Here is a 22,423-nt window from a genome sequence, read left to right as displayed (position 1 = left end):
CGGCCTTATCAGTGGACAAAAGTTTATCAGGATCCTTTGCGAAATCATGAAGGGCACAGATGTCTAAAGCCAGTCCCTTCCTGTTGGCCTCTAAAGCACTTAAAAACTCCTAACATTCCCAGAACCTCATGTACATAGCACCAAGCAAATTGTAGGCTGTTAGTGCTTACTGACCAAATGACTAAGGGCTCCAAATGGTTGATCCTAAGAGGCAAAGCCAGGATTCCACACAGAGGTCTTTCAACTCCTTCTGTATCAGACATGGGGGTGGGCCCCCCAGGCTTTTGGCTGATTTGCCAAGGACAACTCACTTGTGCTAAATAGTAGGCTTAGTTCATGCAAACAAGAACAGGAAGCCAAAAATGACTGACTGGATTAGTGTGACCCAGCAGAGGCAGCATCATCACAAGGGACAAAATGGTAGCTGCACTCATGTAGACCCGCTTGCTGTGCTCCTTGTGGGGCTGGAAGGGACTGATGTGTTGAGCAGGGGAGCTTCCTGTATTTTCCTGTTTCCGTTTATATGTGTAAATGTCCTTAAATAACCCACCTTGCCGGGAGAAGAAAGCTAAGTGTCACACCCAGTTCTGGATTCCACATTAACAACCTCCTTCCGTTCAGCGTTAAACTTTGCCCTTGAGGCCTTTTGTTTAACTTTTTAATTTGAAAAACAGATTCTGCTGTCACAGTCTGTCCTGCCCTCCACAGCACCCCCTCGCCCCCAACCACCAAGTGAAATATAACTCAGACCTATTTCCCTTTTGTTTTTAAAATGTATGCCCTGCCCTCTGAGTAGAAAGAGAGACTGTAGAAGGCTCTATAAGAAGTTGTGTGAGTTAGATATTGGTGGTTGACAAGGAGCTGTGTCCATTGGCTTTGTTGCCCATCTTCAGTAGAGTCAGAACCAACTCCATTTTGTAATTGCTCACAACGAGGCACAAGAGAAGAAACAGACTGCCACTGTCACAGTGCCTGCTGCCATCCTGGCCCTCTTGTTTAGGATGCAGTGGGATGGAGGCTGTTTATGGTTCGTAAATCCTGACTACTGTGAACATTCCAGAATCCCCACAGAATGGGACTGGAACTTTCATGGAGCTGTAAATTAAGGGGCGGGACGTGTGATAAAACTCCTCAGAGAACTGTGCTGCAATGGTTAAATGAAATTTTATAAGCCCGTTCAGCGCAGAGCTGTTTTGCATTACATGAGTTGAATACCTTAGAGACGCCACATCTGCAGGCACTTTATTAAATACTGAGTCAGCACTTTCCAACCTGATGAGATTACTTCTCCATCTGACCGGCTAGAGGGAAAGCTGAGCTCTTGTCTTGGACTGCAGATTTCTTTTGATGTTTCACCTTGAACACTGAAAGAGGACAGGTTCCCTCCCACCCCTGGTACATCCCAAACCATGGACATTGCGAATGTAACTGGCTAATTTTCTGAAACTGGAGCCTTTGTAGGAGTGTGGATTTATGGGCCACCAAATCAACTATAGTTGAATGTTCTTGCAGAAAAAAAAAAAATAGATCAAAGCCCAGTGTTTACTTCCTCAATGTAAATGTATCAAGATAACATCCTCCGATGCTGTACTATAATATTGCCACTGGCTGCAGATAAGGGACAGAGACTCCTTTGTAGTCTCCTGGATACAGTAGGGCAGATTGAGGAACTATAAAGTATGGAGGCCGAAGCCACATGAAACCCAAGCAGAGTCAGATCTGACGATGATTTTTTGACTCTCCACAGATGACTCTTGTTTCATTGTGCCAGTATTTTCCCAATGATTTGACTCAACTCAAGAATTTACCAGTCTCATATTCCTTCTGTTTTTTTTTTTTTCCTGTCCCAAGAAGGAAGCTGCAGAGTTATTCCATAGTAAGCGTTCTCAAACTTGCAATGTTTTCAAACAGCAGAAATTAAAGGAAAATATCATAAGAAAAATGGCCTCTCCTGGTGTTACCCTTGCCATCTGATGTGATAGCAGTTTGTGGAAGTTTATAGAAATCCAGGGCACCTCTGTGTGGGTGAGCACACACTAATCACCATTAGCAATGTCGTCAACTATAAACTGATGGGTAGAAAAATTGGCAAAGCGGATGACTGTCTTACTGTTCCAACTGTTTCTCTACTGCATTTCTGCAGATCGTTTACTAATAAACCTCATTCAAAAAAAAAAAGAAAGAAAGAAAGAAAGAAAGAAAGAAAGAAAGAAAAGAAAAAGAAAAAAGTTCGTGTGTGGTTCCCCTAACTGACTTCCCATTCTGGAAGCCCTTGGTCAAGTAGCTGGGTTAATTGTCATGAAGATTAGTGTGATGTTGAAATAAGTACTAATGGTCAAATTACAGGAGTGAAAAGTGGAAGAATAGGTTTTGGTTTGGACCTGAAAGGGTTAATTAAGGTTTTTTTCACGGGTTATTAAAGACCCCCAACCCCTGCCTTAGGAGTCATATTGACACCCCACCACAGGGCTGCTCAGCTCCTCTATTGACATGTTGCTGGTAAGAGCACAATAGCCTTCTCTGTCTGCAAATCATTGCTAAAATCATCTCAAGGAAAAAAAGTTCCCAAGCTTTAACATTAGACAAAGGCCCGAGAGTTGCAGTCTGCAGCTCAAAAACCCAGAGTCAGCAACTTCTATTGATTAAAAACTAACCTTTAAAGTAACTCTGAGAGTGTGTGGTTAGCATTTAAATTTAAACATGTCATGAGTTGATTTGTGTTACTGAATACCAACTCAGAAGGAGTAACATTCACGGCCCAGGGTTTTTTTTTTTTTTTTTTTTTTTTTTCTTTCTAACTCCGTTAAGCAGCTAAAGTATTTCATGAAATGTCAATAGGGCAAAAAGAAAAAGGGGAGGGGCCAATGCCGGGCCTCATAGTTTTCTTTCCCATGCAAATATTCACCCCCCAAAAGAAAAGTGTGGAGAGGGAAACACAATAATTAGTCCTTTGTCTAACTTTCTCAAATGCCAAAGAAAGACAGATTAATTAAATATACAACAGTGTTGGTTTTTGGAGTGGGGGTCTAGCTTGCTGGGTAGGTCATAAATTAGGCAGAATAAATACTTCAGTGTGTTTGCAGTGGGTCTGCTACGTCAGAACCACTGGAAGGTTGGTGGGAGGAGAGCAGAGGGTTTCTTGCTAATGATAGTCACGTCTGGGTCTGTCTGGTTGCTAAGAGCAACCAGACATGATGTAACACCAGGATGAACTTGAACTTGGGGGACTTGAAAAGAGAACAATAGACCAGAGCAATCAATAAAGCCTATTTCAGTGAAGGGTTACAGAGCTGCTCTGGGGTAACCTTGTGGGCGAGGCACACACTGAATAGTAAGATGTGTGAAGAAACTTTTTTTTTTTTTCCTTTGCTTTGCTTTTTAACAGAAGTACAGAGCACTGCTGGTTTTTGTAGTGTCCTGAGTCCAGAAACAGAGGGACGGAAAACTGCTCCCCCTGCTGACTCACCAGGTCCCAGGCCTTTGCATCAAGAAGCACTGACTGTAGCACAGAAGTCGAGAATTTCACAACTGCCTTAGAGAGCATGCAAACAGTCTGAGAGCAGCACTGGCCACATAATTTGAGGCTGTTGTGTATACGAGAGGATGTGCAAAGGAATCTGTGTCAGCTCTAAAGACAGACTTAAAACAGATGCAGTTTGGGGCCTGCCTCCCGCCCTCTCTTTCTCTCTCATCTTTCTTTTGTCCACTCAGATTTAGGCCATGTGCGCTTGCCAGGGGGATTTCCTTTGCAGGTAGAAGCAACTTTATTGTGTTCCCCAAACACACGGTCAGACAGAACAACCACTAAAAAGTCTACAGGATGCGTGGTTTTGTTGTTTGAGCTCAGGAAGGTTTTGATGTTGTTTTGTTTTTGTTTTGTTTTGGGTTTTGTTTTGTTTTGTTTTTGCTTTTTTTTTAATAAGCTCCTTTGGAAATCAAAGGTAGCTGCTTGTGACCAGGAAATCTTACACCAACCTCCACGGAGCTATCATTTAGCCATTTATCCCTGGGATCAAAGGAGTCCCGACTTTTCCTAATTGAATCTCTCTGACAAGAGTGAGCCTTAGCCCTCCAGAATCAGTTCTGACTTAACCCTGGCTGATGCTGTCAGTGCAGAGCTCACAGCCCTTAGCTTTGCCTAGAAGCTGGTGGGCCTTCTGACTCCCAACGAAAGTTGGGCATCTTCAGGTTCTTAGGGGAAAGCTAGCAAGTCATACACTGTTTAACTTCACTTGAGAAACTAATTTTGATATTGGTCTGTAGTTGGTCATTTTGTTCAGCTAACTTCCTTTGTTGACAAAGATATAAAAGTGGTCACCTGGGTATTTATGAAAGGGTCTTAAGACCAGGTCCACAAGCTGAGAGACAGCTAGCTCCAAGGGTACATTAAGTGGGCAGAAACATGGATGAGGACTAAGCAATGGCCTCATTTTCTCCTTGAACTTGATGGTACTTCATACTGTGTAGTCTTACTTATTATATATCTCTTCAGAGATAAACAATAGGACATTAGATGTATCCAGCTGAAAGGAAGCTGAGTTTGCACCATAAACTCTCCCTCATGAGTATGACAAGGAGGCAAAGGGGAGATCACTCTGGCTTCCCCATACCCCAGGTCACCAATCTAGTGTTTCCCACGGGACTTTTCAGTTTTGACCGCTGCTGCCAGCCACCCAGCGTGTTCACAAAATGCTGTAGTCATGTGTTTAGCACCTGTCTTTAGCACCTACACCTCACTGAAAAATATATTGAGAAAATTATAGAAATAACTATTCACTACGCCCCTGACCTCACTCTTCAGCCACGTCCCATCTAATTTGCTTCCCTTTCTTAAGCCCACCCAGTCACGGAGCTAGGTACTAATACGATAGCCAGATTCCTTGCTGTCTTGGAACTGCTCACCACTAGGTTACAAAATCTGATGGGAAGGAATGTCACATGGCCAGAAACCCTTCACTTGGTAAGAGACACTCAAGACATTGGCAAACCCCAGCAAAGACAATGAGTTTGAATGTCAGAGGAATAAGATAAATTTCAGTGGTTTGGGATTTACTATCATCTGTCATTCCTCGTCCACTTAAACCTCCAAGGTCAATCCTTTCAAAGTAGTTTTACAAAATGGAACCTTTTTGTGTTTGTGCACTGAGGACCGTTGTGGGCTTTCCTCATACTAGGCAATTACTACATGAAAGGTTCAGGCATTATGCTGGCCTGCCCCTGTTACCTGGTGGAATCCACTCAGGCAAAACCCTGGTCAGCCCAAGGTTCCATGGGAAAGAAGTCTGCACGCAGGTGCAGAGGACCCCTTTAAAAGATAGGCCCCTGCACCTTTACTCCTCTTTCTCTCTCTCTCTGTCTGTCTCTCTCTCTCTCCCCCTGTTTCTCTGTTTCCCGCTCTCTCTCTCTATGGCGACCGGCCATGGCGGTCAGCCATTACCCTGTTCCTCTTCTTAGTCTCCCCATTCTACCGGCCCTTATAATAAACTTATAGTCAATATGCCTGTCTCAGCAATATTTCTCTTTTCTTCTTTTTAAACAAAAGAATAACACTACACATGAGCCAAATCCCAGCACTACACCTGCACTTCTAATTATGTCTTTCTGTTTGTCTTCCAGTCCTGGTACCTGGGATAAAAGTTGCAGCATCCCACCATCCGCCAGACAGACCACCTGACCCCTTCTCAACTCTGTAACATGGACGCAACCTCAACCCAGCGCAGTTACAACTTCACTGTCAGTGGAAGGGGAGAAAAACCGACTCGAATCAACTTGTACATGGAAACAGCAAGCATCATGGTCAAACAGCAAAGGCCATAACCTTTCGGGATTTTTTTTTTTTTTTTTAATCTTTAGGGACTGTCGTAATTTCTCATATGGTGCTGGAAATGGTTGGGCTGTGTGACATTTGAAGTGTTTCGGTGGTGGTGTGAGCATTAGCTGACGTGGCTGGTAGAGGAGGAGCCTTGCTCACTAACTTCCTGTTGTAACACACTTCCCTTTCGAGCCTGGCCTTTTCACAGTATTTCACGAATTTGCCCACGCAGGTGTGACCCTCCCCGAGCATTTGGAGGCACCTGGAGAATGAAATCTTTTGTAGTAGCTGAGATCTGTGATCTGTAACTTACAGGACACTCAAAGGGCAATGGTTTTTTTGGGTTTTTTTTTTTTTTTTTGGTTCTTTTTTTGTTTTGTTTTGTTTTTCTGTAACATTAGAAAAAGAAAATGCAGTTGCGTTGATCTTTCTTTTCGTTTGGTTTGGTTCAGCAGTCAGCAGTTACATACACAACACAGCCCGCAAAGACAGTGAATCCACTCATGTTGCAGAACAATTCCAAAAAGACGGCAAAGACTACTACTATCAGTTGTTTTTTTTTTAAAGTTTTGAAATGCTGCACTTACATTAAAAAAAAAAAAACATTTTTCAACAATTTCAACAATGACACAAAAATTCACATGGAAATGGGGGAGATGGTCTGTTTTAACAGAAACTGACAGGAATCAAAACAATCGAATTTTGAATTGAGTGAAGTGCAATTTCATTGGATAGCTAAGTATCTTTGTAAGATAGAGATTGTTGAAAATTCTATTTTTGTTTTTCAAGTCCTTCCACCCCAGGACTCTAAATTATTGGGGTAAAAAACAGCCTTGCAAGAAAAAGGGGAGCTATTTTTGCTTTTTATGTTTTTTATTGTTAAACTTGTATCCCTTTAAAAAAAACTGAAGGAAAATTTAAAAAAAAAAAAACAAAAAAATACAAATCTAATGGTGCTTTTACCACAATATGTTAACTACATTAAATGCTAATTAATTATTTTCTGTTATCAAAGCACATAACTCAAATGAAATCATGGTCTCTGTTAATTTTATAAGCTAGAAATCACTATAATGAATTATGCCAATTATGGAAATTTTTACATGTGTATGGCAACACCAGATCTATCAGTTATCAAATGCCTCATTGTACCAGACATTGTCCAGAAGTTTCAAAGACCCTTTGCAAACCCTGAACTGGGCTATGGGAAAACTAATACTAACAACACCGATACGGACACAACTGCTGGTGCCCATTCAGATCAAGGGCACTCATTAGGGAAAACGAAAAAAAAAGTTCACACCCTCCCCCCTTCAAATGTCTTGTATCTTATGTTTAAAAAAAAAAAAGACAAAAAAAATAACAAAAAAATCAAAAAGAACAAAAAAAAGCAGAAACAAACAAACAAACAAAAAAAAAAATGCAAGTGATTTTTCTACCAGACAGCGAAGCACCCCCTTGCTTCCCATGCAACTTCAAGGTTTCCTATACTATACATATATATGTGTTCTGGTTGGCAGACTGTGCTGACCAGAGGAAGTCTCTGCATGTTCTAGTGTTAGTAACTAATTTTTATATAGCTAATGTAGGATAAAGTAGAGTGCATTAAGACAATATTGTAACCCCATTCTAGGCACTTGCCTTTAAACTGTCTCAGCCCTTCAGAAGGGCTCAACTACTGTCCTATACAATCAAGTAACTGAAATTCTTGGGAAGACACTTTGCTCCTCATCTTTACCCCCAAACGATGTTGTTTTGTTTTTATTTTTTTCCTTAATTTGCACGAAAACAAAAATTCCATATCAATGTGCCTTGCCCTGGATAGTGATTATTTGTGGAATTGTTGCACACGCTCCTCTATTGAAGGGGTTTTCCCTACTCAAGCATTCGGAGACACTTTTTGTAAATGTTAACTTTTATGTCAGCCATCGTCAGTTTCAACATCTAGATCTAAATAGAAAGTTAGCTGTTCCGCAGACAGGCGTAGTCTTGACTGTCCTGTGTGGTCAGTGGCAGTGCTGTTCTGTAGATGCTTACAATATCAGTATTTGGGATGTTGCTGCATTTTTTTTTTCAATTTATTTGGAGTCTTCCTTTATTTTCCCCCAGATATATGAAAATATGCAATACCTGCTTATATCATGTAGAAGAGCTTAGCAATTATTAATTTTTCTTTTTTTTTATTTGACCAAAGTCAGTGCTGCACTTGAGACGCAGTGTTTTTAGGTGTCTGTCTTTGTATTTTCTGTGGTTTTTGATGCACGTGCGCAGGAAGGGCTCCTCTTAGAGAAGCAGTCAAACTGTGAAGCACTAAGCTGACCCTGCTTCAAGCAATTTTGTTTTTACAACTGTTCCTTTCACAAGCAAGCCTTAAAAAAAAAAAAAAGACAACTTCCTTTCTCTTCAGCCCCCACACCCACTTTTCTTAGCAGACAGCAGTCAATCCACATTCAATAAAAAGTACATAATGCCCATTTTTATATGCACGTTTTTAAACTTCCAAGTTCTGAAAATTGTTTACTGGTTATCTCTATTTAAGGAAAAAAAATAAAATAAAACATTTTGGATTTTCATATGTGTCTGATAAGTGGTTGAATAGTCGCTTGGCGCTGTTGTATGGTGTGATTGTCAGTGTACCGTGTCACTTCCTATAGCCAGCAGCATACTTTGCCTTCCCTATAGCACTTAGCTGGGCATTACTTTATTATGACATATGTGCACTAAAAAAAGAGAGAGAGAAAAAGAAAGAAAAAATAGCAGCTTTCAGTGCTTCACAGTGAAGGGAAAAAAGCCTAGACAAACATTTTGTCAGAACCTTGCAAAATGCCAAGGTATTACCAGTAAATTGGTTGTATATACAATAAAATTGCACCCTTTTTTAAACAAAACAAACTAAGCAATAGTTTGGGCAGTTTTAGTTGTTTTTAGTGAGCATGTTGTAGTCACGACTGCAAAGAGAGAGGATAAACTGCCCACTCAGAAGATATGTAATTTGTATCGTTGTATAGTTTTATTGATTACACTGATTTATTCTACCCTATTTTATAATGCAGGACTTTTGTAATGTTGTCTAAATGAGGAAAACTTTCTGTCAAATTAGCCTAGTGAAATTTCTGATTGTTCATTATAAAGGCAGCGTTCATAGAATTGCTTTTTGTTTCTTTTCAACCCACTTTGGGAACTGGATTTAAGTTTAAAACTTTCCTGTTTCCTTTTTGTTTGTTTGTTTGGTTTTTTTGTAAGTATTTAAATACAGTTATTTTTCTGCCAATGGTATAGCATATTCCTATGCTTGAGAAGTGTAGGTCTACTGAAAAACCATTGCAAAATGGATGTTACAGGTGTGCTGTATTTTTGAAGGTATTTTGTTGTTTAAATTTGATGAAGCTAAAATTAGGGAACTATGGACAGAATTGCAGGAAAAAAATGTTTTAAAGGCTCTAAACCATTGTGGAGGCAGCGTAGGGTGATAGAAAAAGAGGGTTAAGTAGTACATACACTGCGTTCCAGTTCCGTTCATGCTTCATGGTCAAGAAAGTTGCAGGAAACTATAGTTTGGTTGTCAAGTAGGAAAAGCAAAACACCAACCAATCCACGTGTTTTGCATTTTAGGTTAAAAGCTGAGTGAAGGTGCTTGAGGAAGATTTTACTACAAGGGTGTAGAGACAGACAGACTCAAGAGCTACCAGCATTTGAAGGCCCAGCCTTGATTCTGAGAAATGTTGGATTTTTTTTCTCTCCCATCAAATGGCATTAACACAATTGGCAAAGGTGGTCCCTCAAATGACTCCCCCAATTTTTTTCTTTGGGACTGAAGTCAGAGGCACAAACACTAATGCAACATCTTCCAATAAATGCTCGCCCTTGGCCCCTCTCCTGGCCACTGCAGTGCTCCTTTGCTAACTTCTCCTGGGCAGAAGCCCTCTCTGGTGCCATTCTCCTCGCCCTCCAGCCCCTTTCTTCCCACTAAGGTATGTCTCTTCAGCTCCTGGCAGGACATCTATTAGCTCACTCCCCACCCAGTGCCACCACCACCCAGATGGCTCCCCTGGAACCTCCAGACTGCATTCTCCAAGCTTCCCCCTTTCCTTTCCCGACAGTCCAAGTGTGCAGGATCCAAATCTCTCGTCACACTGTGCTATATTCAGTCAGCCCACAGGAATATGCAAAACCCATCTCAAAAAGTTTGTCTTTCACCTTCCCAAATCTTTATCCTCGTGTGCTTCAACCTCTGTAGTGATATCATGAGGTATGTGCAAAGAAACATTTTCTCCTGTAATCTTTTTTATTTTTATTTTTATTTTTTTTTTTTTGTGGAGCATGCTTTTTAAGAATGTCATCTGATATTCTTTACAACAGAGTCCCTCCCCAAGTCTCTGTCACTCCGTCCTTTGTCCTTTACTCCTTCTTTCTCTTCCTCTCTGTGTGACTCTGTCTTTCTGGTTTTTCTTTGCTTCTTTTTTCTTTCTGGTTTCTGGTAGCAGGCCTCCATTGAACAGGTGTAAAACACAAGAAGTGTGGTCAGTGAGGAGAGCTTGGTGGTGCCTCCCAGCCTACCCGCCAGACCTTCCTAGACAGTCCCAGAGGCTGCTCAGCCCTTCGGGCATGGCTTTCATTTACATGGGCTTCCAAGGCCATTTTGTCTTGAAGTCAATGCATGCACTTCCTGTTTGACAGTGATCCTACTCTGCCTTCTCCACGTCCAAGGCTGTGCATTCGTCTAATTAGTGTCATGTATGTTTCCCCTTTATTTTTTCCAATAAAAAAAAAAAAGCAGTGGGATGAAAATTGCTTTGATATATAGCAGGTATATTGAAGCTATTCCATAGCACTTAACTGTAGTGAATACTGTGTCACCAGTTCTGAAATCAATTTAATGTTTAATGCAAATCCATTACATGGTGCTATTACAGGCTGACAAAATGATTTACACAAATGTGACAACTTGGGCTCAATTCACTCTGCTTCCCAACAGTGTAAATGCATAGCAGTGTTTATCTGCATGAGAACTATGCACTAATCTATCTGAAGAAAAAGAAAACTATATCAACTTTGGTATCTACTTTCCGTTTACTTCAATCCTTGCCTTTTTGGTCATTGTTATAATGCCAGCTTTAGGACAGAAAGAATTATAAGAAAACCAGCATAATACCTGATATATTAAAATGTAGTGCCTGTGAAATCTGTATTATACTGCTCTTCTGAAGTAAGATTTTTCTACACCGGTAGCCTTCGCTGTCTGTCAGTCAGGACCTCTGGTATAGGTGATGTAAAATAACCGTACAATATTATGCATGCTATTCCATAATGCTTAGTGAACTGTATGACTATTACTCCAAGTTCTGTTAGTCTTTTTTTTTTTTTTCTGCCTCGGTTCTTGTCAGCTAGGTTTGAGGTATTTCACTGAGAACGCGAACTCTGTCTTCCTTCCGGCTGTCTTCAGTATCTTGGAGGTGTACACTTACTTAAATTCAGTATTACGTGTATTTTGTTTTCGTTTTTTGTTGTTTTTGTTTTGTTTCTCCTAAGGGACAAGCATGGGTGTTTGATTTCAGAAATCAGTATCTGATGAGATTTTTGTCTCAAAACTACCGTTTGAATTTCAAGAACTCTGCTGCAAAACCAGTCTGAGAACATTTCCAAGAGAGACTCACTTTCTTGACCCTCAGCAGAAGCTAGGAAACACTGAAGCATCTTAATGGACAGTGTACCCATGCTTGATCCACCTCACACCAGACTTCATCATATTAAAAAGAAAAAAAAATCGTAAGAAATCACATGGCTGTTTAGTTACATGCACAGATGCAATATTTTCTTCAAAACTATAACTCTGTACAAACTTTGGGCCCGATTCATAAGAAAGAAGTTTGCTATTAACACGGGATTTTAAAAATATGCTCTCTCTCTCTCTCTCTCTCTCTCTCTCTCTCTCTCTCTCTCTCTCTCTCATCTAAATTTGTAACTACTTGCTTCCCAAATTGAATTTTTTTTTTTAAATTTTCCTCCTGAACCAGCACCCATCTGCTTTCCTTTCTCCAAAGGGTTGCTTGCATTAAGCCAGTAAGCAAGTTAAAGGGATAAGATTTGGGGAATAGACCCCAGCAAAGCTCAGAAGGCAAAGTGAGAACTCTAACATGGGGATGGAGCAGAGGACGCCTGCTCTGTGTGTCAGGCGTCATACATGTGGACTCACCGTGCTGTGTGGGTCGAAACACAAACTCTGTCAAATGTATCTGGACCACAAAAGGACACAGGAGAAGTGCTACCTGTGAACTCCCTAGAGCAAGTTAAAATGTGAAGTTTCTTGTCTCTACAGTGGTTTCAAAGGCAAGTGGTGTCCAAGGAATAGGACATTCTCCCTGTTGTTCAACGCTCAGCTTCTCAGAAAACCTAAAGCTGGTTTTTCTTTTCCTTGACTGTTACTTGTAGTATTCTTAGTTTTTAAATTTTTTTCTTGGTAATGGTCTGTAATTTGCTTTTTTTTTTTTTTTAACCTGTTAGCGTTCTTAACTAGAGATCTTAGGCCACTGGCCATGTTAGGCATGTGAGGGAGCTGCTAGACCTCTTCTCCCTCAGGCCTCTGTGACTCTGCTGGACTCAGCAGCCTTGCTGCCAACATGCCAGCCAGACTAGACATGCAGTGCCAGCAGGTCCCATTAGCCCTTAGGAAGACAGTCAAGGCTAAGTCCATGCTTCCTTCTTTGCCCCTCCCACTAACCTTTCCCATCACACATGAAAACCTGTCTGCTCAGAGTGCCTCTGATTTTCATTTCAAATTGTGGGGGAAAGGATTAAAAACTCTGAATGATGGAAAAAGAGACCTATTGTGAAACGAAACGCCCCGTGTTAATAACTTGGTCTGAAATTGTTTTTATGAGCCGGGCCCCCTGTGCCTCTAGCATATTTGTATTGACTCTCATAGTTACCCTTTTCGTTTACTGTGTTCTGTGAAAACTTGTAATTGGTTGAGAATCACTGTGGGCGTCCATTCTTATCAACTAAATCTCCACAGGGTTTTTGAGCTGGTGTGGATTAGTTTAACTCTTGTATTCAACCGTTAGTGCTACCACCTTCTCACATTACAATACAATTACTGGAAGCAAGTACTGCATTTCCTATGCAACAAAAAGGAAAAATAAAAAATTGCTAATGCTACAGAAGTCATGTCCTCCTTTGCTGTGCGCATCATGCCTAGTGGGTGAGTGAGCTGTGTTGGAGACTGGTGCTTCTCCAGTAGAGGGGCTTTCTGACTGCAGCACTGAGTTATCCTCGATGAGTTTTATGTGTGAGGGATTCTTCACAGTGTTCCAAGGAGAGTGTGGTCTTCTACCTGCCTGGACAGATGCAAGGTTGCACACCCACCTGGACCTTCCTGTGTGCCTGGTGTGCTTGCTTTCTGTGATTTATTATTGCTATCGGGAGTCAGGAAGTGGGTCCCATGAGGGGAGGGGCTCTAAATGGCCCTGAATGGTATGCTTGTAGGGCACAGCCATCAGCCATGGATCTGGAGAAGCCCAAGAAACAAGAGTTTAGGTGACGAGGGTGGGACCCACATGGCTGATACTTGGATCTTTTAGGGGAGAAGGGCACCATCAGAGTAGGAACACTAGGACCTCTGGGAGAAGAGGATTGACTGGTGCTGGAATTACCAAGGGGGGTGAGGTTTCTGCCAAGCGAGGCCTAGCTGGAGCTGAGAATGCTGGAAACACCTGCAGAATGCCTTACACCTGTAGCTGCTGCCATACTGTAGACAGGAAGCTCTCTCCTCTCCACCCTCCTCTTGGTTCCCACCAGTGTGTCTCTTTGGCTCGATCTAATAGTAGCCAGTTAGAAAGAGAGCCAGAAAATAGAGCCAAGGAAAATACCAACCCCAGTATCAGGAGCAGAGTGTGAACTGGTAAACTAGGCAAGCAGAGACATAAATGAGGGGCACATTTAATCCCTTTAAACCTTGAGGCCACACTGTGAGATGAGTACAGTTTTTAATCCTCTCATAGGTGAATCTGCTCTGCTCCTGAGCAGAGAGATTCATTACTGGAGGTCATGAAAAGAATAATCATCTCTGTGGGATTCAAATCCAAGGATCCAGGTGCCAACTTCCTTCCTGTAATCACCACAGCATCTTGATTCTATTAACTGCTTACTCAACAAATACTGATGATGGGAAAGTGCCTACTATGTGCCAGGAACTATGCCAATTCTAGGACTAGTCAGTAAATAAAATCTTATCTGTTCTTCGGAGCCATATGGTTTAGTAGACAAAATAAATATCACTCAGATGAGCTCAATAACACAGTTAATAATGACTCTTCACGTTGTTTGGAAAGCCTGTGTCATGGATAGAAATTGACCAGGCAAAAGAGGGAGTAAGAATATTTCATAGTGGACAATAAGGAAACAATATGTAAAATGTACCTGGAATCAAAGCAAGAGTGCCCCTATCAGGAACCCCAGGAAGGCATATGAAGCTGAAGAAAGGCAAAACAGTGGAACATGAAGTTTGACCTTGAGTCAAGACACTGCATGCCTTTGCAGCACAAGGTGGATTTTTCTTCCTCTTACAGCACACTTGTTACTTTTCTCATCACGTTGGAAATAATGCATGACAGAAACACTTACAAAGAGAAGATTTGCTTGGGCTCAGGGTTTCATAGGGATTTTCATCCATCAAGCTGGGGAAGGCAGGGTTGAGCTCTTGGTGGTGGGCACATGTATCAGAGACCCCTTACATCACAACAGGCCAAGAGAAAGCAGAGGCCAACACCAGGAATGGTATAACCCTCAAAAGCCCCACCTCCAGCATCCTATTTCCATCAGTCAGGGCCCACCTCCTAATGGCCCTAGAGCTTTCAAAAAACCAAGTCCACAAGCTGTGAACTGATCATTCAAAACATGAGCCTGCGAGGGAACATTTCACCCTAAGAACACAGCAGAGAAGCTTATGAAACATCCATTCATTAGATTTGTATATACTGTCAAAGAAACAAATCCACATGCACACATGCAATGAGGATTTTAAACTTATTTCACATGTCTCTTACGAGGGAGCCTGAGACCTCTACACAGGATTGCCTCATTCTAGGACCCAAGACAGAAAGCTGATAGCATTTGGAGCATTGTTGGAGGTATAGGAGAGGGTTCATAATAGCTTTTAACAATCCCATCTGGGACTGACAACCACCACTTTGGCTCACATTTCATTGGTCAAAACAAATCACAGGGAGGCTAGAGAACAAGACTAGACTTGAGGTGGGGAGGAAAGTGTACAGCACATAGTGAACTGAGTAGGGTAGAGCAATGAAGAAGTCAGACAGCAGAGAGGTAGTGTGCAGTGGGCTGCAGGTTCAAGACAGAATGCAAGAGAAGTGAATAGAGTAGAGTCCAAAACGGATACTAATGGTTGCTAAGCACTAAACTCTCACATGCCAAGTGCTGTCCGGAACTGATTTATCTCCTTCCATTCAGTAATTCTGCTCTGATTGCAACTATTGAAGAGGCACAATCAGTCCTTAACATGCATTTCTGACTCAACTTGAACTGAGCAACTTCATAATACTTGCCGTGGAGTTTCAGTTAAATCAAATTAGTTCCCAATCACTTTGACCTTTCAAATTTGCCCTCATGAGATTGGAATCCAAGTCACCCCAAAGCATCTAGGACAGGTGGTATGCAAGTGCTTGGACATGGGACAAGGTTGTAATCAAGACCACGGACTCAGGTGCCAAACTGGCAGGGTTGACCCCTAGCTCTCCATTTCATCAGCTCTATGGTATTGGCTGATGCCTCAGTTTCCCCATTGATAAAATGGGAATAATTATTACAGGACAATGATGGATATCTGATGAATTAAGATGTGTTTAGCCTACCATATTGTAAATGCTATGTGAACGCAACAACCAAAGAAAGGACCCCAGTGTAAAGACCCTAGTGCACTGCTAAGGGAAGTCCTCTTCCTGATTTTTCCCAGGCCTTCATTTGGATGAATTCTGAAACCTGTCTCAACTAAGGAAGAAGTAGCCCAAGAAATTTAGTCTAGGATTTACAGCTTGATTTCTTGTTTTCTAACTCTGCAACAGACGGGGCTTCAATTTTCCCATCTACAAAATGGAAAAGAGGCTGGTGCCTACTTTATGAGACCATGAAAAGGACAGAAAACAATTGATGCACATAGAACACCCACCCAGCAGAGTACCAATCACATAACAGCCTATTATTATTCCATTCATCTGCAGAAGAAAGGAGCCCCGACATCCCAGAGGGCAGGGAAGTTTCAGAGAGAAGCTGAGTTTGGAACCAGGGTCCTCTAAGGGAGGTTGGGACAGGCCTGTAATCCCAGCACAAGTGAAATAGAGGCAGGGAGATTATGAATTTGTGGCTAGCTTGAACTACACAGATAAACCCTGTCTCAAGAGGGTTGGTAGGGAGGGGAGAACAAAGGAGTAGGAGGATGGGGAGAGGCAAAAGGAGAAAAGAGATAAAAGAAACCAGAGAACTGAAGAGAATCCCATTCCCATCATTTATTGGCCACAGGACATTAAGCAAATTGTTTCTCCACTTAGATTCTCCGTTTCCTTCCCTGTCAAATGAATACAGTAATATCATCCTTTCTGGAGGGAGAAGTCCAAACAGCACAGTAAACACAAGTGAGAATGCAGTGGGGTAGACAAGCATCAAGCACTAGAGTAGGATGGACAGAACTCAGCCCCTGGTCCCCTTTTCCTGGACAGGGTTGGCCAAGCAACTGATTCTTATCAGCAGGAAAAATGGTCCCAAAGGAAGTTATGTCAGTCATCATTTTTGAACCTTTAAGTTCTGGCTCTTTTATAAATAAACATGACTAAGTAGAAAAGACCCCACTGACCATTAGCAAGACCCGGGACCACCTTTGTCTTGTAAAGAAGGAAGGAGATTCTCTAAAGAACATCAGCTCAACCCATGTTTGCTTTGCGCCAGCATATTCAGTATGGATTCCAGTCTGTCCAGCTAGCACTGCTAATAAAACAATAGGCATGTTGGCTCCTACCAGCTCTTTGCACAGGCTGTTGTCATCAGTGTCCACCATATGCCAATCAAACCAGAGCACTCAACTCTTTTCCCCTAGTCAAGTCCATCCAGCTTTCCCTGAGAATATGCTGCATTCATTACTGCACTTCTCTGTGGTTTTGTTCATGTTCTCCCTCACCCAGATCACCACGCCTTTTCTTCCTCACCTTTCACCTTAAAGTCAACCAACATTCAGAGCCAAGTGCCCTTTTGAACAAAGCCTATTCAAATTATGCTTCTTTCATGGCATACAGTTTAAGTAATTGTTTTTCTGATTTGTGTGTGTGTACTCACGCACATTTGTGTTACTAGAAATTGAGCCTTGATGCTCAGACATGATAAGCATATTTGTTACTACTCAACTATTTTCCCAGCCCTTTTAACATTTCTTATTTTGAGACAGAATCTCACCAATTTGCCCAGGCTAGCCCAGGCTAGCCTTGAACACACTCTATATCCCAAGATGGCCTTGAATTTATAGTCCTCCTGCATCAGCCGTTTGGATAGCTAAATTGCAGGTCATGTTCACATTGTACTTTTAATTATGGAAAAATTCAATGTGTGTATTAAAATAGAATTGGCAAGGAAACAAATATTTATTTACAATCTATCATTTATAATCAACTCTGGACCCTCTGCCCCAGTCTTCTTTCTGGTCATGTTCAGGTTATTATGAAGCAAATCTCAATTATCATTTAATTCCATTTATATTTGTAACTACATATCTATAAGACAAAGTTCTTTTATGAAAGATATTTGAAATACAATTTTTATATATCAAAATGTTGAGGAAATTCCTTGATATTATCAGCTATCAGTATTCAAATTCTTCCAATTGTCTCCATCTCTTTAATGATTTGGGGGCTGGCAATATGGCTCAGTAGTTATGAGCACTTGCTGCTCTTCTGGAAGATTAAGGTTCAATTCCCAGCACCCATATGGCAGATCACAAGTCTGGTTCCAAAGGATCCAGTACCCAATGCTGGCTTCTGTGGGCACTGAATATGTGCAGTCCACAGACATACATGCAGGTGAAACATCTATCCATATAATTTTTGATTTTTAATTTTTATAGATTTGTCTAAGTAAAGAACCAAGGAAGGTAGAGGCAGGCAGATCTCTGTGAGTTCGAGGCCAGCCTGGTCTCCAGAGCGAGTTCCAGGATAGGCCCCAAAGCTACACAGAGAAACCCTGTCTTGAAAAACCAAAAAAAAAAAAAAAAAGAAGGATTCATACACCAAGGAATTTGCATTCGTCTTAAGACTGTACAGTCTATAGAATGGTCCACCAACTCTTGTGTTTTCCTGGTGATAATGTGCTTTTGTTTCATTTGTACTGTAGAACTCTTGTGGGTTGCAACTTGCTCCCATAGCTCAGCATGTGTGGTGGTTTGAATGAGAACAGCCCCCCTGACCTAATATATTTGAATAGGTGAAACTGCTTGGGAAAGATTAGGAGATTTGGCCTTGGAAGAGGTGTCATTGGGGTGGGCTTTGAGGTTTCAAAAGCCTGTGCCATTCCCAGTTAGGTCTCTTTCTCTGCCTGAACTTACAAATCAGGATGCAACCTCTGAGCTACTGGTCCAGTACCATGCCTGCCTGCCTACCGCCGTGCTCCCACCATGATGATCATAACCCTCTGGAACCAAGAGCCCCCAAGTTTAAATGCTTACATTCTTAAGCAGCCTTGGCCATGGCATTCTTTCACAGCATTAGAAAAGAAACTAAGACAGCACATTCTAACACTAAACTAGAAGCATGTCCCTGACCCAATCCCAAAGCTTTCTTGATCATTATTCATGGTATGTACCGGGTTCTGACTCTGAAAACTATGGGGGGAAATTCCTGGACCCGTGGAAAAGGTGCTGTTGAAACCTTTTCTCTGATAGAGGGGTGTCCAGTAAATGACAAATCCCTATCCTCTTTTGTTCCTTTTCTGTACCAATTTTTTTAAAAGCCAGCTTCACTCTAAAAGAGAACAAGGTAAGTAATTCTCGTTGAACACCCAAGAGAGGAATTCTCTGCTCAACCACTATGGCAGCCGAACTCTTGAGGATGCCTGAGTCACACAACAAATTTTGTCAAATATCTCCTATGTACTAGAATCTAAGGCTATCAAAGGAGATAAAACCAAAATAATACCAGCTCTGATAAAAGTTTAACAGAGGAAGCAGATATGCAAACCAAGTAATTATACACTGACCTTAAAGGAACTAGGCCTTCTCTAAATGAGAAAGGATGTCCTTTTGTGTTCTCTATTGCTGTAACAAAATACCTTAGTCATGGTCCTGGGAGGATTGGAAGCCAAACTGCATGGTGCTGGCTTCTGATGAAGGTCTTGATGCATGACAGCACAGCAGAAGAGTATCATGAGTATCACACAGCAAAACTGAACCTGAGTACTAGCTTGGTTCTCTTGTTCGTCATGAAGAGCCACTAATACCAGTGTAGGTGCCCCATCCTATTTTTTGTTTGCTTGTTTTTGTTTTTGTTTTGTTTTGTTTTTCGAGACAGGGTTTCTCTGTGGCTTTGGAACCTTTCCTGGTACTCACTCTGTAGACTAGGCTGGCCTCGAACTCACAGAGATCCGCCTGCATCTGCCTCCCGAGTGTGCGCCACCAACACCCTGGTCCCACCCTTATTTAATCCTAATTGCTTTTCAAAAACTCTACCTCCAAATATCATATTTTGAGGATTTAGTTTCCAACATAGAAAACTTTGGGAAGATACACCCAAACCACAACCGGAAGCCACATTCTGGAGATGGCCAGTCCAACAAGTCTTCAGAGGTGAGAAAGATCCCATTTCACAGAGATCTTTCTCTGTGACTGAGAGATGTGCACAGTAATAATAAGGATGATAGTAATAGCAGCTGGCATGCCTGAGAGAGCCCTGTTAACACTGTGTATTATTCTTCATGTTTCCAGGGACTAGCATGTATACCCCAGCCCCATGATTAGCCCCACTTTTCTGATGAGTACACTGAGTCACAAAGTAGCTTTCCCATCTTGTTTATTTTAATAACTCCTTAACTGTAACCTTTAGGGCCACTCAGAGGTTCATAGGATGGAGTACATGTGTCAGTTGCATTTAAGCATGGTGGATGTCTATTCAGCACACAGAAGGCACCCCATGCTTGAAAGGCAAGAGACATTTATTTATCTCTCCAAATTTACCTAACTCTCACTTTTTTTCCCAAACTTCTGTCTGCTTGTCTGGTTCAGGCCAATGGGCTTCCTCTACATCAGACTTCCATTTGGGTTCACCAAGTGAAATCCTTGAGTACATTGGTGGGAGGGAGGCAAGCATCCTCAGAGTATTTCTTCCAGGGTTCTGGCCCTGGGACCTCTCTAACTGGTGACATTCCTTGATAAAACATTGCATGTCCTCTCCTGATAGTTCCATGTACCCAAGTGAGGGCACTAAGAGACTCGGAGTACTGCTCCATCCTGGATAATCTACATCTTGCCCAGACCTTTGTAAATAGTGTCTTTATTAAACCCCTCTCAAATCATTTTCGATTGACTGTGCCATCTGTTTCCTGCTGGAGCCCTGACTGATAGAGCAGTCAGGCCAGAATCTTCATTCCTCTAAAGCAGCGGAGGCATGATGAATGTTAAAACTATAAATTTTCCCGTCTTCGTTTCTCCTGGACCCAGAAGGCCGGACTCAACCTTCAAAGGTCGCTGGAGTCCATTTCCCTGCCTCCAGTGAGGCATCCCACCCCAGCACCACCCCTGAGTGTGCCTGTCAGAGGAAGTATATCTTACTTTGAAGATCTCCAGGTAAGGCAAGACTATAACTCACTCCAGGGCCCTCAGCCTCCTTGCCTGATAAATCTCCCTGCTGTCTAACACAGCCCCTCCTGTTACAGGTGAAGCCTGTTTCCTTTGTCTGCTCCTTGGTGAGAGCTGAAAAAAAAAAAAGAAAGAAAGAATCCTTCATTCTTGGAAAACAGGCATTAAATCATCCTTACCTTTCCCCAGCTCTGTCGTGCAGACCAATGAAGGCAGATAATCTGCACATGACGTTTCGAGTCATCAGCCTGGACAATCCAAGACAACACTGACCTGTAAGTAACAGGAGGATGAGTTTGAAGGTTGGTAAGAGCAGGGAAGGAGAGATGGAACCTCAAGTTCTTGCAAGGAATAACTGACTGGCTGACGGAAACGATAGCAGATTCTTCTTTTTCACTTGGTGTTTGTCTCCTTGGCTATTTGTCCTCTGCCTATTAATCTGAGCCTGGATTCTGGAGGCTGCTGATTACTGGTGTTTACTGGCCCTGACAAAGGGTACTGCCTGCTGTTAGCCTCAGTTCCATCTCTCTGTGTTTGTCAGCTAAGGCTGTCCTAACAAAGGACCACAGCCCTATGGCTGAACTAGGGATTTATTACACGCCAGGATGCTGAATGTCTAAACCCAGGTTGGCAGCTTTGGTCTCTTCTGAGTACAGGTTCTCTATGACTTACAGATGGTTGCCATCTTGCTCTGTCACAAACCTTTCCTCTGTACACATGTCAGGTGGATGCCATGTCTGGTGCATGACCAGGTCCAGCTTGTCCCCTTTAAAAGACAGCAGTTCCAGTCACTCCAAGACAGCTCTTTTACCAAGACTTGACAGTGGTAACACACTGAGCCAGCCTGTCTACACTGCAGGCAGTGTCTTTCCTTCCTATGGTCTTCACAAGAGCCCATTGCACAGAGTCCCCTGAGTCTGTTTCCCCAGGTTCTCTTAAAAGATCTCTTAGGCCTCTCCTACCTCTTACATCAACTTCCTGCCTTTGCCCTTCTTATTGTGGGCAGATTTATAACCAATAGACTCAACCAAAAGCACCTTTCTAACACAGAGAAACTGTTTCTTGACCTTAAAACATAAAAATCATTAGCAACTATCTGAGGCCAGGCAACTCAGAACATGGAGGCTGTAAAAGAAAACTGTTTTTTCCCCAGATTTATTACAATAATAAGAGCAAACCTTACACTGTTACCTCTATAAATTGGTACTCATGAGGCTGGAGAGATGACTCCGTGGCTATGATCTCCTTGGTGGTTAAGTTCTTCCAGAGGAACTGAGTTCAGTTCCCAGTACCCACATAGGGTGGCTCACAACTGCCTGTAACTACAGCTCAGGGTATCCAGTGCCTCTAACCTCCATGGGCACCTGTACTCACGAGCACAAAACCCACAGATGCACATCATCTAAAAGAAGGTAAATCTTTACAAAGTGAATTGGCATGCATTCATAAAGGCCAAACATACACACTATACTGCTTCCTATATAGCTGGATCGCAGGGGAACTGAAGATAATAACCAGAACATTCTAACAGAGATGCTACAGAAATACTAATAACAGTTGCTGCTTTCTGCTCCCCAGCAGATCAAAGGTCATTAAATGCAGTCATACTCATTTAAAGTGTATCTAGTTGAACTGCTTACTAAAAGACTTCATGATACCTTAGAGACAGTAGCTAAAGTCAGGTTTAGAAACAAAGGGTTACTTCCCTGTCACACACCTGTTCTCTTGCAGTGCTGGGGATGGACACAGTACCTCCGGCATGCTAGTCAAGT

General features: G+C 42.1%; 1 protein-coding gene across 4 annotated transcripts in view; it reads left to right on the top strand.

Moving 5' to 3' along the window:
• The window catches only part of Nfia (nuclear factor I A), a 348,579-nt gene extending 340,194 nt beyond the window's left edge, over positions 1-8,385 (top strand). For all 4 annotated transcript variants that reach the window (XM_027400457.2, XM_027400456.2, XM_027400460.2 and 1 more), the window contains one exon: positions 5,617-8,385. In XM_027400457.2, the coding sequence (XP_027256258.1) occupies positions 5,617-5,693 (77 nt within the window). In that variant the 3' untranslated portion in view covers positions 5,694-8,385. The remainder of the gene's footprint in view (positions 1-5,616) is intronic.
• Positions 8,386-22,423: the final 14,038 nt, after the last annotated feature.

Source organism: Cricetulus griseus, chromosome 2, assembly GCF_003668045.3.
Source record: "Cricetulus griseus strain 17A/GY chromosome 2, alternate assembly CriGri-PICRH-1.0, whole genome shotgun sequence".
Lineage (NCBI taxonomy): Eukaryota > Metazoa > Chordata > Mammalia > Rodentia > Cricetidae > Cricetulus > Cricetulus griseus.
This window is presented reverse-complemented; position numbering and strand designations above follow the sequence as displayed.